General features: G+C 39.0%; 1 protein-coding gene across 20 annotated transcripts in view; it reads right to left on the reverse strand.

Moving 5' to 3' along the window:
• COMMD1 (copper metabolism domain containing 1) overlaps positions 1–18,586 on the reverse strand; it is a 174,722-nt gene that overhangs the window by 136,493 nt on the left and 19,643 nt on the right. For 2 of the 20 annotated variants that reach the window (XR_015136738.1, XR_015136737.1), the window contains exon 3: positions 8,107–17,500. The exons of 11 other annotated variants lie outside the window; for them this stretch is intronic. Coding sequence is in view for 1 of the 9 variants with exons in the window: in XM_086326426.1 (XP_086182552.1) it covers positions 17,341–17,500 (160 nt within the window). In the remaining 8 variants the exon portion in view is untranslated. Of the gene's footprint in view, positions 1–8,045; positions 17,501–18,586 lie in introns of those variants that run through there. 7 more of the 20 variants (XR_015136740.1, XR_015136739.1, XM_086326429.1 and 4 more) reach the window with 6 other exon arrangements.

The raw sequence follows: 18,586 nt of genomic DNA on the forward strand, positions 1-18,586 counted from the left end.
ACAGTGGCTATTTTGCAAGATAGCTATTACTCATTAGAGATGGTTTATGGTTTGGGGGCACAAATATTATCTATGAAGCAGAGATGTCAATTTGTCTATTGATGATGCTGAGTGTGATCATCTGATTAAGGTGATATCCATTAATGACTCTCAATGCTTCTGTTGCTGGGCATTTTCATCCACCAAAGCTACCTAGCACCTATTTATCTACCTTTGACTTTATTTATTCCAAATTTTTTCTAGCCTCTCCAGACTCCAAATCCTCCTTCCTACCCCTCAATCTCTGCAGAGAATCGATGTCCTACTTTATTACTAAAATCCCAAAACAACTCCCTCAACCTCATCTCCACTAGTTATTTTCCTTCCAGTGTTAACATCCAAATGTAGTGTGTAGTCTATGATCAGATCCTGGTTTGAATAAACCAGCAAGACATTTCTAGGGGCAATCACGGGAACACTATACATTAAGGAATTATTGTTAATTGTACTGGTTGTATAATCATATTGTGTTATGCAGTTTAGAGACACACTGAAGTTAAAGTGAAATATCATGGCATATATTTTATTTTTTTAATATAAATTTATTTATTTTAATTGGAGGCTAATTACTTTACAATATTGTAGTGGTTTTGCCATACATTGACATTGATCCGCCACGGGTATACACTTGTTCCCCATCCTGAACGCCCTCCCACCTCCTTCTCCATCCCATCCCTCTGGGTCATCCCAGTGCACCAGCCCCTAGCACCCTGTCTCATGCATCGAACCTGGACTGGCGATTCGTTTCACATATGAAAATGTACATGTTTCAATGCCATTCTCCCAAATCATCCCACCCTCTCCCACTCCCACAGAGTCCAAAAACTGTTCTATACATCTGTGTCTCTTTTGCTGTCTTGCATATAGGGTTACCATTACCTCTTTCTAGATTTCATATATATGCGTTAGTATACTGTATTGGTGTTCTTTCTTTCTGACTTACTTCACTCTGTATAATAGACTCCAGTTTCATCCACCTCATTAGAACTGATTCAAATGTATTCTTTTTAATGGCTGAGTGTGCTGGAGTAGCTGTAAAGAGATACCTCACACCTAAGGTAAGAGAAACCCAAGTAAGATGGTAGGTGTTGCAAGAGGGCATCAGAGGGCAGACACACTGAAACCATACTCACAGAAAACTAGTCAATCTAATCACACTAGGACCACAGCCTTGTCTAACTCAATGAAACTAAGCCATGCCCCTGGGGCAATCCAAGATGGGCAGGTCATGGTGGAGAGATCTGACAGAATGTGGTCCACTGGAGAAGGGAATGGCAAACCACTTCAGTATTCTTGCCTTGAGAAGCCCATGAACAGTACGAAAAGGCAAAATGATAGGATACTGAAAGAGGAACTCCCCAGGTCAGTAGGTGCCCAATATGCTACTGGAGATAAGTCAAGAAATAACTCCAGAAAGAATGAAGGAATGGAGACAAAGCAAAAACAATACCCAGCTGTGGATGTGACTGGTGATAGAAGAAAGGTCTGATGCTGTAAAGAGCAATATTGCATAGGAACCTGGAATGCCAGGTCCATGAATCAAGGCAAATTGGAAGTGGTCAAACAAGAGATGGCCAGAGTCAATGTCGACATTCTAGGAATCAGCGAACTAAAATGGACTGGAATTGCTGAATTTAACTCAGATGACCATTACATCTACTACTGCAGGCAGGAATCCCTCAGAAGAAATGGAGTAGCCATCATGGTCAACAAAAGAGTCCGAAATGCAGTAGTTGGATGCAATCTCAAAAACGACAGAATAATCTCTGTTCGTTTCCAAGGCAAACCATTCAATATCACAGTAATCCAAGTCTATGCCCCAACCAGTAACGCCAAAGAAGCTGAAGTTGAACGGTTCTATGAAGACCTACACACCTTTTAGAACTAACACCCAAAAAAGATGTCGTTTTCATTATAGGGGACTGGAATGAAAAAGTAGGAAGTCAAGAAACACCTGGAGTAACAGGCAAATTTGCCCTTGGATTACGGATGAAGCAGGGCAAAGACCAATAGAGTTTTGCCAAGAAAATGCACTGATCATAACAAACACCCTCCTCCAACAAATCAAGAGAAGACTCTACACATGGACATCATCAGATGGTCAACACCGAAATCAGATTGATTATATTCTTTGCAGCCAAAGATGGAGAAGCTCTATACAGTCAGCAAAAACAAGACCAGGAGCTGACTGTGGCTCAGATCATGAACTCCTTATTGCGAAATTCGAACTTAAATTGAACAAAGTAGGGGAAACCACTAGACCATTCAGGTATGACCTAAATCAAATCCCTTGTGATTATACAGTGGAAGTGAGAAATAGATTTAAGGGCCTGGATCTGATAGATAAGAGTGCCTGATGAACTATGGAATGAGGTTCATGACATTGTATAGGAGACAGGGATCAAGACCATCCCCATGGAAAAGAAATGCAAAAAAGCAAAATGGCTGTCTGGGGAGGCCTGACAAATAGCTGTGAAAAGAAGCGAAGCGAAAAGCAAAGGAGCAAAGGAAAGATATAAGCATCTGAATGCAGAGTTCCAAAGAATAGCAAGAAGAGATAAGAAAGCCTTCTTCAGCGATCAATGCAAAGAAATAAAGGAAAACAACAGAATGGGAGAGACTAGAGATCTCTTCAGGAAAATTAGAGATACCAAGGGAACATTTCATGCAAAGATGGGCTTGATAAAGGACAGAAATGGTATGGACCTAACAGAAGCAGAAGATATTAAGAAGAGATGGCAAGAATACACAGAAGAACTGTACAAAAAAGATCTTCACGACCCAGATAATCACGAAGGTGTGATCACTAACCTAGAGCCAGACATCCTGGAATGTGAAGTCAGGTGGGCCTTAGAAAGCATCACTATGAACAAAGCTAGTGGAGGTGATGGAATTCCAGTTGAGCTATTCCAAATCCTGAAAGATGATGCTGTGAAAGTGCTGCACTCAATATGCCAGCAAATTTGGAAAACTCAGCAGTGGCCACACGACTAAAGTTTAAAAATAAAATAAAATTAAAAAAAAAAAAAAAAATAAGAGAATAAATAGAAAAAAAAAGGGGGGGGGGAAGGTCAGTTTTCATTCCAATCCCGAAGAAAGGCAATGCCAAAGAATGCTCAAACCACCACACAATTGTACTCATCTCACACGCTAGTAAAGTAATGCTCAAAATTCTCCAAGCCAGGCTTCAGCAATATGTGAACCGTGAACTTCCTGATGTTCAAGCTGGTTTTAGAAAAGGCAGAGGAACCAGAGATCAAATTGCCAACATCTGCTGGATCATGGAAAAAGCAAGAGAGTTCCAGAAAAACATCTATTTCTGCTTTACTGACTATGCCAAAGCCTTTGACTGTGTGGAACACAATAAACTGTGGAAAATTCTGAAAGAGATGGGAATACCAGACCGCCTGACCTGCCTCCTGAGAAATCTGTATGCAGGTCAGGAAGCAACAGTTAAAACTGGACATGGCCAGGTTCAATGCACGATACTGGATGCTTGGGGCTAGTGCACTGGGACGACCCAGAGGGATGGTATGGGGAGGGAGGAGGGAGGAGGGTTCAGGATGGGGAACACATGTATACCTGTGGTGGATTCATTTTGATATTTGGCAAAACTACTACAATTTGTAAAGTTTAAAATAAAATAAAAAAAAAAAAAGAAAAGAACTGGACATGGAACAACAGACTGGTTCCAAATAGGAAAAGGAATATGTCAAGGCTGTATATTGTCACCCTGCTTATTTAACTTATATGCAGAGTACATCATGAGAAACACTGGATTGGAAGAAACACAAGCTGGGATCAAGATTGCCGGGAGAAATATCAATAACCTCAGATATGCAGATGACACCACCCTTATGGCAGAAAGTGAAGAGGAACTCAAAAGCCTCTTGATGAAAGTGAAAGTGGAGAGTGAAAAAGTTGGCTTAAAGCTATACATTCAGAAAACGAAGATCATGGCATCTGGTCCCATCACTTCATGGGAAATAGATGGGGAAACAGTGGAAACAGTGTCAGACTTTATTTTTCTGGGCTCCAAAATCACTGCAGATGGTGACTGCAGCCATGAAATTAAAAGACGCTTACTCCTTGGAAGGAAAGTTATGGCCAACCTAGACAGCATATTCAAAAGCAGAGACATTAGTTTGCCAACAAAGGTTCATCTAGTCAAGGCTATGATTTTTCCTGTGGTCATGTATGGATGTGAGAGTTGGACTGTGAAGAAGGCTGAGGGCCGAAGAATTGATGCTTTTGAACTGTGGTGTTAGAGAAGACTCTTGAGAGTCCCTTGGACTGCAAGGAGATCCAACCAGTCCATTCTGAAGGAGATCAGCCCTGGGATTTCTTTGGAAGGAATGATGCTAAAGCTGAAACTCCAGTACTTTGGCCACCTCATGCGAAGAGTTGACTCATTGGAAAAGACTCTGATGCTGGGAGGGATTGGGGGCAGGAGGAGAAGGGGACAACAGAGGATGAGATGGCTGGATGGCATCAGTGACTCGATGGACGTGAGTCCGGGTGAACTCCGGGAGTTGGTGATGGACAGGGAGGCCTGGCGTGCTGCGATTCATGGGGTCGCAAAGAGTCGGACACGACTGAGTGACTGAACTGAACTGAATAGTCCATTGTGTATATGTACCAATTCTTATCCAATTGTCTGCTGATAGACATCTGGGTTCTTCCATCATGGCATATATTTTAAAGTACTCCAGGAAAAAAGAAAAGGAAAGAAGAGAAAGAAAATATAGAAAAATATTAACAATTCATAATTTAGGTGACGTGTATATTAATCTCTACTTTTCTTATAACTGAACATTCTCATAATAACTCAAAGTTTTGTTTCTATCTTTTAAAAAAACTTGAAGCACAGAATAAGTGACTCGCCAAGATCACAAGCTGTATAATGGGATTTAATTAGCTAGGATTCTAACCCAGTCAGGGCTCCAAGTCTGGGCCCTCAGCTTCTGTACTATACTGCCTCTTGTTTAATCGATCAGTTTGTGAGGCACTAGTACTTGGGGTGGGGGGAGAAAGAAGATAGGATGAGCAAAGATTAACAAATTAATATATGTAAAGTCCTTAAAACAGTGCCTGGCATACAGTAAGAACTATTTAAGTGTTAACTATTACAGACCACTGTTCCACTGAAAACTATTATGGTGGCCACAGCTGGGGAAGGAGTTGGGGTGGGGATTGAGATTCCATAGATTAAGTTTGAGAAAACCTAAGTCAAAGAAAGTTAGACATGTTTCTCTGTGCGTGATGTCCTTGTGTCTTTAATACATTAATGCTCATTTCCAAAAAAGACATCTAGTATGCAGCATTTTCCAGTTCTAACTGATCACTAAATGCTTCCCCCCACAAAAAAACAACTTGAGGAACTGATACTCTGTGCGACAAGCTGACTCCCTGATTTACATGAAGAAATCAGGTCCTCCACAATAAGGCAACATTTTATTTCAATGGTTAGAGAAAAACAATCAAATGATAAATCCATAATGCTTTACTGGACAAACACAATGTTCACTTTCAAAGGTCTGTTACCAGTATGGCTAACAAATAGTCTTTCTGACGTATGCTAACATGTGTTGCTACTGGCTCCATCCCTGTCCCTTTCCAAGGTTGAATACCATGAGGTCTCATGCCCTCTCGCCCCCTCTACCTGAGATTCAAGTATTCTCTGAGGATCAAGAGAACTCTCCTCCCTTCTGTAAGTCAATTCACTCCCTTGTCTCCCTCTCCACACAAAACATGCCTCTATTTATAAATAAGAAAAATATTAATTTGATGTACTAAGAAAATGAGATGACAGTGCTCACCCTCTATCTGCCTCTCCTTCTTTCCTACAATGTAATTCCTATAAAAGCAAAATCTCTATTTTAAATTCTGAATCTTTTTCTCTTGTAAGATGACTTAGCACATAAGTGATTATAATTTGTTATATGTTTTTTTGCTGTCGATATAATGTATTTTCAAGTCGTATTCTTGTTTTGTTTGAAGAAAAACATAATCCAGGAGAACATTTGTCAAATTTCAAAGGAACCTAAAAGAATACAGGTAACGGTGGAATTTAAAAGTTTTAAGGTGAAAAGTCATCAATAATCTGAATTACAGACCCATAGGTATGGTTTTAAGGTATTTTAAACAACAATGTTTTAAACATACAGTATCATTAAACTCTATGGTAGCTCACATTCTATTTCTTATCAAATTGCCATATTTCTGGAATATAATCAAACAAAGAGAAAAAAAATGACAAAGTTTAAGAGAAGATTTTATAAATATGTATCTAACAAAAATAGATGTCACAAAGATTAATCTCCAAAATATACAAGCAGCTCATGCAGTTCAATACCAGAAAAACAAACAACCCATTCAAAAAGTCGGCAGAAGACCTAAACAGACATTTCTCCAAAGAAGACATATAGATGGCTAATAAATACATGAGAAGATGCTCAATACTGCTCATTATTAGAGAAATGCAAATCAAAACTACAATGAAATATCACTGCATACCAGTCAGAATGGCCATCATCAAAAAATCTACAAACAAATGCTGGAGAGGATGTAGAGAAAACGGAACTCTCTTGCACTGTTGGTGGGAATGTAAATTGATACAGCCACTATGGAAAACACTATGGAGATTCCCTAAAAAACTAGGAATAAATCTACCTATGACCCAGCAATCCCACTACTGGGCATATACCCTGAGGAATCCATAACTGAAAAAGACACAAGTATCACAATGTTCACTGCAGCACTATTTACAACAGCTAGGTCATGGAAGCAACCTAGATGCCCGTCGACAGATGAATGGATAAAGTAGCTGTGGTACAGGGACTTCCCAGGTGGCACCAGTGGTAAAGAATCCACCTGTCAATGCAAGAAAGTGTGGTACATATATACAACGGAATATTACTCAGACATAAAAAGGAATGCATTTGAAGTCAGTCCTAATGAGGAAGATGAACCTAGAGTCTATTACACAGAGTGAAGTAAGTCAGAAAGAGAAAAATAAGCATCATATATAAATGGAATCTAAAAAGATGGTACTAATGAACCTATTTGTAGGACAGCAACGGAGACTTGTGGATACAGCTGGGGAAGAACAGGGTGGGATGAATTGAGACAGTAGCATTGAAACATATACTTTACCATATGTAAAATAGATAGCCAGTGGGAATTTACAAGGCAAATAATACAGGGAGCTCAAACCCAGTGCTCTATGACAATCTAGAGACACAGGATGGGATGGAAGGTGGGAGAGAGGTTCAAGAGGGAGGGGACATAGGTATACCTATGGCTGATTCATGCTGATGTATGACAGAAACCAACGCACTATTATAAAACAACTACACTCCAATTAAAAATAAATAAAATTTTAAAAAATATGCTTCACCATATAATGTATTAAAAAAAAACAGATATCACAAAGAGTTAACAAAAGGCCTGGATTATAACTAAAATCAACTCAAATCTTAAATATTTAAAACACATACTAAAGGTAAACTATTCAAGCTTTCCCTTATTTTATTACAAACATAATTCTTAATAAAAAGAAAAGATAGGCCAACAATCACTTTTTAAAGTTCCCTTCTAGTTCTTCTTTATATGCATATATGATTTGTGATCCTAGTTGGAGGCAGAGTATAAATATCTATTAAAGCAACATAAACATTTAGACACTTAAGACTCTTTGGCAACTGCAATAAGATTCTATTCTGAGTAAATATATTCTCTGTCATGAAAGATATTTAATAACACTTTCACACAATCAAGCAGTCCCTAGGATTTTCAGAAATAAACCACCAAATCAAGAATAGCAATGCATCTATTAGAATGGACAAAATCCAGACCTCTGACACACAAAGACTGGCAAGGATGTGAAACAATGCAAAATTTCAGTGATTGCTGGTGGGAATGCAAAATACTACAGCTTCTTTGAAAGAGAAGCAGTTTCTTACAAAACCAAACATACTCAAAGAAAAACAAACAAGAAAACATACTCAACCATATGATCCAGAAATTGCACTCCTTGGTATTCACCCAAATGAGTTGAAAACTTACATCCACATAGAAAACTGCACACGGGTATTTATAGCAGCTGTATTAATAAATGATAAAACTTAGAAGCAACCAGGATATCCTTCAGCATCAGTGGATAAACTGTGGCAGGTCCAGACAATTCAATGTTATTCAAAAGAAATGAGCTTTCAAGCCATGAAAAGATATGGAGGAATCTTAAATGAATATTACTAAGTGAAAGAAGCCAATCTGAAAAGGCTATATGCTCTATGATTCCAATTATAAGACATTCTAAAAAAGGCAAAACCATGGAGACAAAAAACAAAAACAAACCCTCCAGTGGTTGTCAAGGAGAAGGGGAACAGAGAGATGAACAAGTGAGCCCTAAAGTAAACCATGGTCTCTGGGTGATAATAACGTGTCAGTGTAGGTTCATCTATTGTAACAAATGTACCATTCTGGAGGGGATGTTGAGAATAGATGAGGCTGTGCCTGTGTGGGAGCAGGAAGCATGTGAGAACTCTCTGTACTTTCTGCTGTGAACTTAAAACTGCTCCAAAAAATTAAGCTTATTTACATTTTTAAAAAAGCAACAGTACTGTGTTTCAAGGATCTTAGCTACTATAAAGAACACTAAATGCATGCTTTCATATCAGGAGACATACATGGTCCAAAGAAAAGTCATACTCTTGCTTTGTATTTTAAGGGGAACAGGACACAGAGTTGTTTCCCAGGAGCAGACACTGTTACCTTCTTCTTTAGCAAAGTCAAAAGATAAGATAAGAACAAGTCACTATCGCAGCTTAAACAGATGTCCAGTTCCTACTCTGCTTACTCTCCCCATGCAAAAACAACTTGGATCTGGTTGACTTTAGAATGAGAACATTCCACAGGTTTTCATTAGATGAATCTGAAAATGTCAAACTCATTAGCTAAAAGATTCTGATGCCTGTTAAATTCTAAAGAAGTGGTTTATACACAAACTAAAGAGTAAGCACAAAAATTAATTTCCTCCTCAAACAAGAGTAATACTCTGTGTCTCCACCCCACCCCCAACCCCCAGATTTATATGTTGAAGCCCTAACTTTCAATGTGATTATCTAGAGATGGGGCCTTTGGGAGGAAATTAGAGTTAGATGAGGTGATGAGGGTGGGGCCCTCATAATCAAATTAGTGCCTTTATAAGACCAGATACCAGAGAGTTCATCCTCTCTCTCCCTGCACGCATGCACAAAGAGGTTATGTGAGCACACAGTGAAATGGCAGTTGCCTGTAAGCCAAAAGGGGACTTAGAATGAAACCTACTTTATTGTCACCTTGATCTTAAGATTACCTAGGTTCCAGAATTGTGAGAAATACATTTCTGTTGTTTAAGCTTCCCAGTTCATGATATTTTGTTATGGCAGCCAAAGCACATTAAGAGTTAGTGAAACTAAAAGCAACTCTAATGGCTTGCCCCAATTAAAGCCTGATCCAAACCCATGACTCAGACCCAAGACTTCCAGATTTATATCCATTAATTTTTAAGTGAATTTACTCTCAATGAATACAAATTCACTATAAAACAGAAAATAAAAGTAAATGGTAGCAAACTATGGAAATCAAATTCAGTATTTCAAATTGTGCAAAAATCTTTATAATTCATATCCATACCCATCTTGCGGATCATACAGGTTACTTTGCTTCCTTCTACTGTATTCATGTGACTATTTTGTTGTTTACTTCAAGTCTGAGATACATAAGTAGGAACAGAAGTTGTGAAATTTAAACAGATTAATTTTGATCCTTCTAAGCAATTTTAATGATGAAAATGAAGCCTTATCATTTGGTGGGTCAGGTATTTTAGACTAGTAACTACAAGCTTCTTGTGAAATATACAGTGTCTTCAGTAAAGTCAGTTCAGTCGCTCAGTCGCATCCGACTCTTTGCGACCCCATGAATCACAGCACACCAGGCCTCCCTGTCCATCACAAACTCCCGGAGTTCACTCAGACTCACATCCATCGAGTCAGTGATGCCATCCAGCCATCTCATCCTCTGTCGTCCCCTTCTCCTCCTGCCCCCAATCACTCCCAGCATCAGAGTCTTTTCCAATGAGTCAACTCTTCACATGAGGTGGCCAAAGTACTGGAGTTTCAGCTTTAGCATCATTCCTTCCAAAGAAATCCCAGGGCTGATCTCCTTCAGAATGGACTCGTTCGATCTCCTTGCAGTCCAAGGGACTCTCAAGAGTCTTCTCCAACACCACAGTTCAAAAGCATCAACTCTTCGGCACTCAGCCTTCTTCACAGTCCAACTCTCACATCCATACATGACCAACAGGAAAAATCATAGCCTTGACTAGACGAACCTTTGTTGGCAAAGTAATGTCTCTGCTTTTGAATATGCTACCTAGGTTGGTCATAACTTTCCTTCCAAGGAGTAAGCGTCTTTTAATTTCATGGCTGCAGTCACCATCTGCAGTGATTTTGGAGTCCCAAAAAATAAAGTCTGACACTGTTTCCACTGTTTCCCCATCTATTTCCCATGAAGTGATGGGACCAGATGCCATGATCTTCGTTTTCTGAATGTTGAGCTTTAAGCTAGCTTTTTCACTCTCCTCTTTCACTTTCATCAAGAGGCTTTTTAGTTCCTCTTCACTCTCTGCCATAAGGGTGGTGAAATCTGCATATCTGAGGTTATTGATATTTCTCCCGGCAATCTTGATTCCAGCTTGTGTTTCTTCCAGTCCAGCGTTTCTCATGATGTACTCTGCATAGAAGTTAAATAAGCAGGGTGACAACATACAGCCTTGACATACTCCTTTTCCTATTTGGAACCAGTCTGTTGTTCCATATCCAGCTCTAACTGTTGCTTCCTGACCTGCATACAGACTTCTCAAGAGGCAGGTCAGGTGGTCTGGTATTCCCATCTCTTTCAGAATTTTCCACAGTTTATCGTGCTCCACACAGTCAAAGGCTTTGGCATAGTCAATAAAGCAGAAATAGATGTTTTTCTGGAATTCTCTTGCTTTTTCCATGATCCAGCAGATGTTGACAATTTGATCTCTGGTTCCTCTGCCTTTTCTAAAACCAGCTTGAACATCAGGAAGTTCACGGTTCACATATTGCTGAAGCCTGGCTTGGAGAATTTTGAGCATTACTTTACTAGCGTGTGAGATGAGTGCAATTGTGCGGTAGTTTGAGCATTCTTTGGCATTGCCTTTCTTTGGGATTAGAATGAAAACGGCCCTTTTCCAGTCCTGTGGCCACTGCTGAGTTTTCCAAATTTGCTGGCATATTGAGTGCAGCACTTTCACAGAATCATCTCTCAGGATTTGGAATAGCTCAACTGGAATTACATCACCTCCACTAGCTTTGTTCGTAGTGATGCTTTCTAAGGCCCACTTGACTTCACATTCCAGGATGTCTGGCTCTAGGTCAGTGATCACACCATCGTGATTATCTGGGACGTGAAGATCTTTTTTGTATAGTTCTTCTGTGTATTCTTGGCACCTCTTCTTGATGTCTTCTGCTTCTGTTAGGTCCATACCATTTCTGTCCTTTATTGAGCCCATCCTTGCATGAAATGTTCCCTTGGTATCTCTAATTTTCTTGAAGAGATCTCCAGTCTCTCCCATTCTGTTGTTTTCCTCCATTTCTTTGCATTGATCGCTGAGGAAGTCTTTCTTATCTCTTCTTGCTATTCTTTGGAACTCTGCATTCAGATGCTTATATCTTTCCTTTTCTCCTTTGCCTTTCGCCTCCCTTCTTTTCACAGCTATTTGTAAGGCCTCCCCAGACAGCCATTTTGCTTTTTTGCATTTCTTTTCCATGGGGATTTACATGATTCTTATTTCCCCCAATACTTGGCAGAATACTGTGCACACAGTTTAATGAATATGGAATGAAAGAAAGATTCCTACCCCCACACCTGTTTCATCATCAGATTAGAGTAACCACTTAAATTCTGCATTATCTATCATTCAATGTACCTACCTAGTTAGAAGAAAATTAACCTGGTGGAATGTTAAAAGGGCTTACAATTTAATAAAGAATTGTAACAAAATAATGAAAGAATAACAAAATAATAAAATTCAATTAAAAGATATTCTATGAAAGAGTGTTGTTTTCTATTTCCAAATCTACTAATCATGCCAGCTTTCAAATCTTCATATTCTGAAAGCCTGAAAGAATAGCCTAGTATCTGCTTCAGCAAAGATTTCTTGAGGTTAGATATCTTGAAAGCAATTTGCTGTTTCCATATTACCCTAGTCTAATTACAGAACATTATATTAGGATTATATTAAATTACACTGTTACTCAACAAAAAGATCTACAAGTTTTGTGATTCTGGAACAAATTTAGATGATAAATCAGAAATCATGAAAAGTCAATAGTGATTCTATTGATTTGATTCTAATCATTTTCCTCCAAACAGATGTCTCAGTTCAGTTCAGTTCAGTCACTCAGTCATGTCCAACTCCTTGCGATCCCATGGAATGCAGCATGCCAGGCTTCCCTGTCTATAACCAACTCCTGGAGCTTGTTCAAACTCATGTCCATTGAGCTGGTGATACCATCCAACCATCTCATCCTCTGTCACTCCCTTCTCCTCCTGCCCTCAATCCTTCCCAGCATCAGGGTCTTTTCCAAGGAGTCAATTCTTTGCATCAGGTGGCCAAAGTACTGGAGCTTCAGCTTCAGCATCAGCCCTTCCCATGCATATTCAGGACTGATTTTCTTTACAACTGACTGGTTTGATCTCCTTGCAGGCCACTGGGGTTCAGATGTCTACCCCTGTCTTACGCTTCTGCTACATAGGTAATAAACAGTCTTTGGGCAGGTGTCTACAAGGGATCTTTTTTTTTTTTTTTTTTTAATCTTTACATAATTGTATTAGTTTTGCCAAATATCAAAATGAATCCGCCACAGGTATACATGTGTTCCCCATCCCGAACCCTCCTCCCTCCTCCCTCCCCATACCAACCCTCTGGGCCGTCCAGTGCACCAGCCCAAAGCATCCAGCATCGTGCATCGAACCTGTACTGGCAACTCGTTTCCTACATGATATTTTACATGTTTCAATGCCATTCTCCCAAATCTTCCCACCCTCTCCCTCTCCCACAGAGTCCATAGGACTGTTCTATACATCAGTGTCTCTTTTGCTGTCTCGTATACAGAGTTATTGTTACCATCTTTCTAAATTCCATATATATGCCTTAGTATACTGTATTTATGTTTTTCCTTCTGGCTTACTTCACTCTGTATAATAGGCTCCAGTTTCATCCACCTCATTAGAACTGATTCAAATGTATTCTTTTTAATGGCTGAGTAATACTCCATTGTGTATATGTACCACAGCTTTCTTATCCATTCATCTGCTGATGGACATCTAGGTTGCTTCCATGTCCTGGCTATTATAAACAGTGCTGCGATGAACATTGGGGTACACGTGTCTCTTTCCCTTCTGGTTTCCTCAGTGTGTATGCCCAGCAGTGGGATTGCTGGATCATAAGGCAGTTCTATTTCCAGTTTTTTAAGGAATCTCCACACTGTTCTCCATAGTGGCTGTACTAGGTTGCATTCCCACCAACAGTGTAAGAGGGTTCCCTTTTCTCCACACCCTCTCCAGCATTTATTGCTTGTAGACTTTTGGATCGCAGCCATTCTGACTGGTGTGAAATGGTACCTCATAGTGGTTTTGATTTGCATTTCTCTGATAATGAGTGATGTTGAGCATCTTTTCATGTGTTTGTTAGCCATCTGTATGTCTTCTTTGGAGAAATGTCTATTTAGTTCTTTGGCCCATTTTTTGATTGGGTCGTTTATTTTTCTGGAGTTGAGCTGTAGGAGTTGCTTGTATATTTTTGAGATTATCTTTTAAAGTAATTATAACTAATAGTATCTCTGAAATTACTCCACATTTTAATCAAATTCAAGTTGCATAAAACTGCAAAAGGGGAAAAAATTGAAACTCACAAACTTTTATAAGATAATAAAATAGCCACAAAGCTATTAAAAAAAAAAAAAATCAGCAGTGAAACAGAACCTAAAAAAAACAGACCAAGAATTTAAGATTCTGTCTTCATGGCAAATCTTTAGGATACCTCCTGCATTGGACCAGATTCTTCCAAAAAAAATAATCCCATGTCATTGATAAGAACCAAAATTTACCAAGTTTTCTAATGTCATAATATGAAACACTATAAGCCAAGACCCGGTCATTTTCTGGCTATAAACCTAGTGACTATCTCCTATGTTTCTTTTTATGCAGTCTGTTATTAAACTGCTGACAAATGTAATTTAAGTCCAAAACACTCTTCAGAACACATTATAAGAAAAAAATATTCAAGTTAAATAAAGGTTCAAAAATTCTAATTTTTCAGTCTGTACCTACATAATAGCTTCCCAGGTGGCTCAGTAGTAAAGAATCTACCTGCAGTGCAGGAGACCCAGTTCAAACCCTGGTCAGAAAGATAACCCTGGAGAAGGAAATGGCAACTCACTCCAGTATTCTTGACTGAGAAATCCAATGGACAGAGAAAACTAGGTAGCTACAGTTTAAGAAGTTGCAAAAAAAATCGGACACAACTTAGTGACTAAACAACAACAAAGACCATATAATGAAGGAAACTTAGTAAGTTAATAAAAGAAATAAAGAAAGCAATAGCACTGCCAATTTTGGACTGCTTCTTAGAGACTAAGATGAAAAAAATTCATGCAAAACCAGGTAAGTAAATGAATGTTCCTGGCAGCATCATTTATAATTGGCAAGGTATGGAAGCAACCTAGGTACTCATCAACAGATGAATGGATAAAGAAGATGTGGTATATACATACACACACACACACACACACACGAAGAGACAAAATAGGGTTGCTGTGGGAGAAAGGGGGGTATTATGGGATTACATGATATCATGTGTGAAACTTTTGAAACCTGTAAAGAATTACAGAATTTAAAGAATCTCTCATTCAATAAAAGAAAAAAAAAAATGCACACACACACACACACAAACCAGGTAAGTAAAGAAAGGTAAAGCAAACTCATCAATCACTCTTTTCCCCCAAAATAAGGCTGCTGCTGCTGCTGCTGCTAAGTCGCTTCAGTCGTGTCCGACTCTGTGCGACCCCATAGACGGAAGCCCACCAGGCTCCTTCGTCCCTGGGATTCTCCAGGAAAGAACACTGGATCGGGTTGCCATTTCCTTCTCCAATGCATGATAGTGAAAAGTGAAAGTGAAGTCGCTCAGTCGTGTCTGACTCTTAGCGACCCCATGGACTGCAGCCTACCAGGCTCCTCCGTCCATGGGATTTTCCAGGCAAGAGTACTGGAGTGGGGTGCCATTGCCTTCTCCGAAAATAAGGCTGGGTTGGTTTAATTCTCAGAAACAATGACCAACAGAATATATTTACATAACACTTTAATGCTTCTGTAAACGATTAAACTCAAGAATGTAACACGTTTTAAACAATTACAAATGTTTATCTCAAGTATTATAATGAAAGACAGAAAATATATTTCTGAGTAAAAGCCAGGATTTTCTCTAGTAAAAATTCTTTAGGCTAGGATTCCCTCTATTCATTGGAGAACCAAAGACTGACTTGGATCTGTTGTTAAGTGACTATTTATGTCACAACCTAATGTTTAGGATGCTTCTAAATTACACTCTTTAGTAGAAGCTCAGGCAATGGCACCCCACACCAGTACTCTTGCCTGCAAAATCCATGGATGGAGGAGCCTGGTAGGCTGCAGTCCATGGGGTCGCTAAGAGTCGGACATGACTGAGCGACTTCACTTTCACTTTTCACTTTCATGCATTGGAGCAGGAAATGGCAACCCACTCCAGTGTTCTTGCCTGGAGAATCCCAGGGATGGGGGAGCCTGGCGGGCTTCCATCTATGGGGTCACACAGAGTCGGATACGACTGACGCAACTTAGCAGCAGCAGCAGCAGCATGGTTATTAATTGGCTTTCATTCTGCCAAGTTACTTTTACCAAATAACTTACTCATCTTCTATGTTCTTCCAGTTTGGTATAGGACTTCTGTCTCTGTCAGCAAGGGGGAAAAAAAAATCCATGATGAAGAACAGTGAAAGTTTCCTCCTGTTAAATACTCCAAGCAACACATTAGCCTTTAACTTCATGGAAAAAGAATTTAGCCTTTTCTAAAAGAACATTTTGTGGCCAGCTCAGGTATGTTTATGGGAATGTCTCCAGAAGCAATTATAAAGTTAAAAAAAATACCCATTCTTCCCTTTCTCTTGACAGACCATAAAGCCTTCTCCTAGGAAAGAGCACATGATTAGTGTGCTAATCAAGTTCCTAAATTAATATTTATGTAAAAAAAAAAAAAAAACTTTTCAAGAAACAGATTGCTTAGAGGTCATCTTTCATTATAACCAGAGCCCCACAATCAGCTGAAATTCATAGGTTTGCAACAGAAGACAAAGTCCTGATCCTGCAGAAATAAAAATGTCTTAATAATAAAGGAAAATAAGAATAAGAGAAAAGATAAACACTGCACTAGCTGTACTTATTCATAAGACCATTAAAGAACCATTGGGCAGGCTTTAAAATGTATGAGAGATAACAGAGATACAAAACCTGAAGAAAAGAATATACAAACATATTTAATTATTTGCAGCTTCAAAGCAGAACATATCTCCATTATAAAGGAGTTCAAAAGAAATACACCTGAGGGCACAGGTTCCTACATCCAATCTATCTGTCAGGATAAAATACAGCTCAATTAAATTATATAAAAGCTTATAAAATCAACCTGTATGTGACTTGATCAAAAATGGTCCTCATACAATATTATTATAATATTATTCACCCTTAAAAAAGAATTTGTCAATATGCAACAACATGGATGAACCCTGAGGACATATTATTAAGAGATATAAGCCAGTCAAAGAAAGACAAATACTTGTCTTTGTCCACTTGAATGAGTAACCTAAAACAGTCAAATTAATAGAATCAAAGAGTGGAAAGGTGATGCCAGGGGGGTAATGGGGAGTTATTAATCAATGGACATGAAGTTTGAGTTGAGTAGTTGAATAACCTCTAGAGACCTGAAACACAACACTGTACCTACAGTCAGTGATATTATATTGTATACTTAAAAATTTAAATAAAAAGAAAGGTTTCTCTGCTCAATGGAGGAAACATGAGAAAAAAATGGTTATTTTTTTGGGGGGGAAGTAGTATTCTCTATCCATTATAAGTCAAAAACTGGAAACTTATCAAATCCCCATCAACAGTAGAATGGATAAGCATATTGTGATATATTCAAACATTGGTGTATTCAGTGCTGCTGCTAAGTTGCTTCAGTCGTGTCCAACTGTGCGACCCCATAGACGGTAACCCACCAGGCTCCCCTGTCCCTGGGATTCTCCAGGCAAGAACACTGGAGTGGGTGGTGTATTCAGCAGAAGTTCGTAAATTTTTCCTGTAAAGGGCAGACAATAAATAGTTTAGGCTTTGCCAACGATCCCATCTCTACTGCAACTACTTAACTCTGCCCTTGTAGAGCAAAAGCAACCATACACTTTATTATGGACCCTGAAATCTGAATTTCATGTAATTTTCACGTGTCACAAAAATTTTTTTAACCATTAGAAAACACAGAAACTATTCTCAGCCCACTGGCTGCACAAAAAGAGGCAGGGGGCCAGATTTAGCCTGTGTGGTGTAGTTTACTGACCGCTGCTCTACAGCAATAAGAATGAATGATCTACAACTGTATGCAATGATGCTGAATCTCATAAACATGTTGAGTGAAAGAAGCCAGACACAAGAATACGTACTATAAGATTCGCAAAAAGCAAAACTAAACTATGTCATTAGTACAGATGGCTAACAAACACATGAAAAGACGCTCAACATCACTCATTATCAGAGAAATGCAAATCAAAACCACAAAGAGGTAGCATTTCATGCCATTCAGAATGGCTGCTATCTAAAAGTCTACAAGCAATAAATGCTGGAGAGGGTATGGAGAAAAGGGAACCCTCTTACACTGTTGGTGAGAATGCAAACTAGTACAGCCACTACGGAGAACAGTGTGGAGATTCCTTAATAAACTGGAAATAGAACTGCCATACGACCCAGCAATCCCACTGCTGGGCATACACACCAAGGAAACTAGAATTGAAAGAGACACGTGTACCCCAATGTTCATCACAACACTGTTTATAATAGCCAGGACATGGAAGCAACCTAGATGTCCATCAGGAGATGAATGGATAAGAAAGCTGTGGTACATATACACAATGGAGTATTACTCAGCCATTAAAAAGAATACATTTGAATCAGTTCTAATGAGGTGGATGAAACTGGAGCCTATTATACAGAGTGAAGTAAGCCAGAAAGAAAAACACCAATACAGTATACTAACGCATATATATGGAATTTAGAAAGATGGTAATGATAACCCTGTATATGAGACAGCAAAAGAGACACAGATGTATAGAACAGTCTTTTGGACTCTGTGGGAGAGGGAGAGGCTGGGATGATTTGGGAGAATGGCATTGAA

This window comes from Bos grunniens, chromosome 11 (assembly GCF_055505025.1).
Source record: "Bos grunniens cultivar Pamir isolate PY7600 chromosome 11, Bosgru_T2T1.0, whole genome shotgun sequence".
In the NCBI taxonomy this organism is placed as follows: domain Eukaryota; kingdom Metazoa; phylum Chordata; class Mammalia; order Artiodactyla; family Bovidae; genus Bos; species Bos grunniens.